This window comes from Phoca vitulina, unplaced genomic scaffold (genome assembly GCF_004348235.1).
Source record: "Phoca vitulina isolate PV1807 unplaced genomic scaffold, GSC_HSeal_1.0 scaffold81, whole genome shotgun sequence".
Taxonomy (NCBI): domain Eukaryota; kingdom Metazoa; phylum Chordata; class Mammalia; order Carnivora; family Phocidae; genus Phoca; species Phoca vitulina.
In genome coordinates, this window is record NW_022589784.1 from 562,023 (window position 1) to 566,634 (window position 4,612).

General features: G+C 67.3%; 1 protein-coding gene across 3 annotated transcripts in view; it reads left to right on the plus strand.

The window, feature by feature from the left end:
• The first annotated feature begins 383 nt into the window (after positions 1-383).
• The window catches only part of ARHGAP45 (Rho GTPase activating protein 45), a 13,887-nt gene continuing 9,658 nt past the window's right edge, over positions 384-4,612 (plus strand). For 2 of the 3 annotated variants that reach the window (XM_032394836.1, XM_032394837.1), the window contains exons 1-5: positions 384-582; positions 1,515-1,845; positions 3,612-3,755; positions 3,977-4,061; positions 4,144-4,216. In XM_032394836.1, the coding sequence (XP_032250727.1) occupies positions 493-582; positions 1,515-1,845; positions 3,612-3,755; positions 3,977-4,061; positions 4,144-4,216 (723 nt within the window). In that variant the 5' untranslated portion in view covers positions 384-492. Of the gene's footprint in view, positions 583-616; positions 796-1,514; positions 1,846-3,611; positions 3,756-3,976; positions 4,062-4,143; positions 4,217-4,612 lie in introns of those variants that run through there. The other variant, XM_032394838.1, reaches the window with a different exon arrangement.

A 4,612-nucleotide genomic window follows, 5' to 3' on the forward strand; every position in this document is an offset into this window, starting at 1 on the left:
CGTTTCACGGGCGAGCTTCCTGACATCTGCGCACCTGTCCGGGTCCCTGCATGTCATCCTGCACTCGGCGGCATCTGGGTGCATCCGACTGAGGGCCTGCACCCCTGCCGTCTGCCGCCGTGTGCCCCCGCCATGTGCCGGGGAGCCAGGGCCAGCGCACGCGCAGAGCTCCTGAGAGCTGAGCTGGGAGTGGGACCCGGGACCCCACCTTCAAGCCCGCTGTGTGGAGGGGCAGGCTGAGGCCCGGGAGGGTGGGGGGCAGGTCTGTGTCACCAGTCCCCGGCACTGCCTCCCTCCGGAGGCCTTTTCCTGTGGGGGGGGGAGGGCCCGCCAATGAGGGCCGGGCCCGTCACGTGGGCCTGACAGCTGGGGAGGGGGTGGCCAGCAACAATGTGGGCCTGAGGCAGCCACTATTGAGAGCTGCAGGCTTGAGACCCCCAGCCTGCCAGACCCCAGCCCGCCTACCTCGGGCCACTGGCCCCGGGCCCCACCATGTTCTCCAGGAAGAAGCGGGAGCTCATGAAAACCCCTTCCATCTCGAAAAAGAACCGGGCGGGAAGCCCCAGCCCACAGCCCGCGGGGGTGAGTGAGCCTCTCTGTGGAGTGAGTGCGGGCGGGGACCTTGGAGAAACACCCAGGCGGCAGGGGCCCAGGGGTGTGCAGTGTGCTGGGGGCCCAGGACCCAGCGGCTCGATGCTGGGCCGGCGGCGGGGGGCTCACACAAGCTACAGCCCCTACCGGGCTGGACGGCATGGGCCACGCAGGACAGGCTGGGACCCCGGCGTTCAGCTCATGGTAGGAGCCCTTTGGGCTGACCACCGCATCCGTCCCCGCCGACCAGGGCTGGCCTGTGGGGCTGAGGGAGGGGGTGGGAGGGTGCCAGGGTGGGGGCGGCATTGGGTCTGGGACCGCAGGGCGGTGGTCGGGGAATCTGGGGGCAGCAGTGCTGTCGGAGATGAGAGCTATAGCTCGGCTACGTGGCCGAAGGTTTATAGGGCAGCAGGGCACGAAACAGGACCTTGGGTGTAGGGCCTGGGGGGCATCTCTGGGGTCTGGAGGGCTACAAGGTTTGGGGCTATCTACAAGGCCTGGGGGTGTCTGTGGAACTTGGGGGTCTACAGGACTCTTAGGGGTACGGGAATCGACAGAAGTGTCTTCACCAGGGAGTAGGGGTGTCTGCAGCAGCCTGGAGGGGGCTGCAAGGGCTGAGGACCCCCTCTGGCCCTCCGGACTCCACCAGGAAGTGGGGGGCCCCTCCCCCGCACCCTCACAGGCCCCACCCCTGGCTGTGGTTTGGGCAGAGACCGTTGTTTGTGAAAGCTCTGGGGAAGAGGATGTTGGGTAACAGGTGTAGGCGGGGCAGGGCACCAAATCTCGGCCCTCTGACCTCTGGACTTTGATCCCCGGGGGGTCAGGCCGAAGACCTTCCAGAGCCCCCACTTCATTTCTGGGGAAACTGAGGCCGTGCCTGGGCTGGAACACCGGGTCACCAGCTCGCCCCCCCACCCTCCCAGGAGCTGCCCAGGAAAGATGGGGCTGATGCGGTGTCCCTTGGACCCAGCCTGGAGCCACCAAGTGCAGCCTCAAATGCCAAGGCCACGGGCACCCTCAAACGGCCCACCAGCCTGAGCCGCCATGCCAGCGCGGCTGGCTTCCCGCTGTCCGGCGCCAGTTCCTGGACGCTGGGCCGGGGTCATCGCAGCCCGCTGACCACAGCCAGCCCGGCCGAGCTCCCCATCGAGGGGCCCTGCCCCGACACCGTGGAGGACATCTCCCAGCTGCTGACTGACGTGGGCCGCTTTGCCAAGGCGCTTGAGAAGCTCAAGGAGTGTGTTCTGAGCGACGGTGAGAAGCGGCAGGGACACAGGCCTGGGTGGCAGGCAGAGCCGACGCAGAGATCTCAGAGCCTGCGGGCTCAAGGCAGGGTGGAGGGAGGGAAGCAGGCAGGCTCAGGAGGCGATGCATGGCAGCCAGGGCCCTGAGGGATGAGTAGGAGTTCGGAGGCCAGGAGCAGAGAAAGGCACTGAGGCGGAGGGAACATCACGTGTACAGGCTCAGAAACATAAAATGGAGATGCATTTGGGGGAACAAGTTTTGGGGCGTCACTGGTGTAGGAAGTGCGTGAAGCTGAAGGCATCGAGAACAGTGGGCTGAGGGAGCCCAGCTGTTCTCCTGAGGGCCACGGGTAGCCATAGAGAATGGTAGAGCAGAGGCAGGGCACGCTGGAGCCCCGGCCCCGGCTGGAGAGGGATCCAGGAGCGACAAGGGGCAGGACCGGCATGTGAGCCGCCGGCGTGAGTGGCCTGTTTGGGATGGCAGTTCCGTTTTCTCCTCCATGTGGCGCTGACAGCCCAGCTTCCTGCCGAGTTATTTTCATCTGCTTCCTGTTTGTCCCTGGCACCTCGTGCGCAGCCTGTGGCCGCTGCCCACTCCCCCCAGAAGCCGCAGTGCCAGGGCCATGCCTGGCGCTCTGACCTGCCCCCCCCAGGCGCCTGCGCTACAGATCAGGAAACTGAGGCCCCTCGTGGGGCCCTGACCCCCGGCTCTCCCGGCCAAAGAGGGGCCTGAGCTGGGGTTGACCTCAGCCTCCAGAGGCCTCTCCAGAGGCCTGGCCCCCGCTGGGCGGGAGGTGGGAGCCCCCCAGGGTTATCTGGTCCGGGCGGGGGGCCAGAGCGGCTTCCTGGGGAAACTGTCTAATCTCAGTTCCTTTCCGATCCCTGCACTTCCTTGGAGGCCAGGCCTGGGCGGGGCCGAGCCCGAGGGCGTCCTGTGGGAGGCTGGGACAGGGCAGGGGCACCCGTGTACCCGCTTTGGGCCACCTGGAAGAGAGGATGTGGGTTAAGTCCGGCGCTTCCTCTGCTGGGCCTCCTCCCCTGAGCCTCAGGTGTCTCATTTGTGAAATGGGGCCGTCATGGGGCCTGCGGGATAGCCGACTGTAGCCGGCGTTCTCGGCCCTGTGACGGGGGCGAGAACAGTGAGCCCCAAGGTGGGGGACAGTGCAGGGCCCCCCACCCCGCTGGGAGCACCTGGGCTGCGCGGGGCAGGTGGGCGCGGAAGGAAGGTCCCGGGAAGGGGCGTGGCCCAGCCTGCCCCTGGATTGTGCGGGAGCCTGAGGTGCTGGGGCCGAGCTCTCCCGGTGCGGACCTTCAGCGGGGGTCCTCAATGCTGAGACGGGACACCGTCGTCTATCGGGCAGGGGGTCCGAGGGCGCGCGGTGTCAAGGCTGTCCTCCCAGCTGGCCGTCAGCCCCTGCCCCCCGCCCCGGGTCCCTCTCTGCAGTCGACAGAACCTTGAGCAGCCCTGAGAGGTTGTGGCAGGAAAGGGGCCTGGGGGGCTGCATGGAGGAGGAGGGCACCAGGACTGCAACTTGAAGGATAAGCAGGAGTTTGCTCTCTGGAAGGACATGAAGAGTGTCCTGAGCCGAAGGGACTGCCTAAACCACGGTCTGGCCTTTGTGGACCTGGCCAGCCGCCCAGAGAAGCCTGTGCCTCCCCTGGGGTCCCACCTTTGCCTCAGTCTCCCCACTGGGGTCAGGAGCTCAGAGGGGGAGGCAAGCAGGCTTTCCCTGGGGCCGGGGGCTTCCTCCCTGCTCACACCGCTCTGCCCAGCAGACCTCCTCGAGGCCCGCCGGCCCCTGGCCCACGAGTACCTGGGGGAGGCCCTTCGTATGATGCGTCAGATCATCTCCAAGTACCCGCTGCTGAACACCGTGGAGTCACTCACTGCTGCTGGCACCCTCATTGCCAAGATCAGAGGTCAGCTGGCCCCGGGCACGGCAGTCAGGGCCCCGGGGGCCCCGGGAGGGCTTCCTGGAGGAAGGGACGTCTGAAGCGTGTTTTGAAGGGTGCCTAGCAATTTGAGAGACCCCTGCTCTCGTGCTGCTCCTGGGCTAAGGGCTCCCTTCAGTTAGCTGCAGGCAGGGGTGGTCGCGTCCCGGCGTGGGCCAAGCACCCTCGTCCTTGTCTCTGCCCACCAGGCTTCCATTATGAGTGCAACAAAGAGTCTGACAAGCAGGAGTTTGAGAAGGCCCTGGAGACCATCGCTCTCTCCTTCAGTAACACGTGAGCACCGCGGGGCCTGCGGAGGGGGGTGGGGGTGCGGGGCCCGCGTGTCTCCTGATGCTGACCCTTCCCTGCCCTGCAGCGTGTCCGAGTTCCTCATGGGGGAGGTGGACAGCAGCACTCTCCTGTCAGTGCCCCCTGGGGACCCCAGCCAGGTGAGCAGGGAGCCCGGATGCTGCATGGGGCCAGGCTGGCAGGGGGGGCCCTCCTGTCTCCTCTGTCCAGGGTCGGGGTGGGGGGCCCTCCTGTCTCCCCCGTCCGGGGTCGGGGTCAGGGGGGCCCTCCTGTCTCCTCCGTCCGGGGTCAGGGTCAGGGTGGGGGGCCCTCCTGTCTCCTCCGTCCAGGGTCAGGGTGGGGGGCCCTCCCTGTTCCCCCCGTCCGGGGTCGGGGGGGGGGGGGGGGGGCCCTCCTGTCTCCTCCATCCAGGATCGGGGTGGGGGACCCTCCTGTCTCCTCCGTCCAGGGTCAGGGTGGGGGTACCCTCCTGTCTCCCCCGTCCAGGGTCGGGGTCAGGGTGGGGGGACCCTCCTGTCTCCTCCATCCAGGGTCGG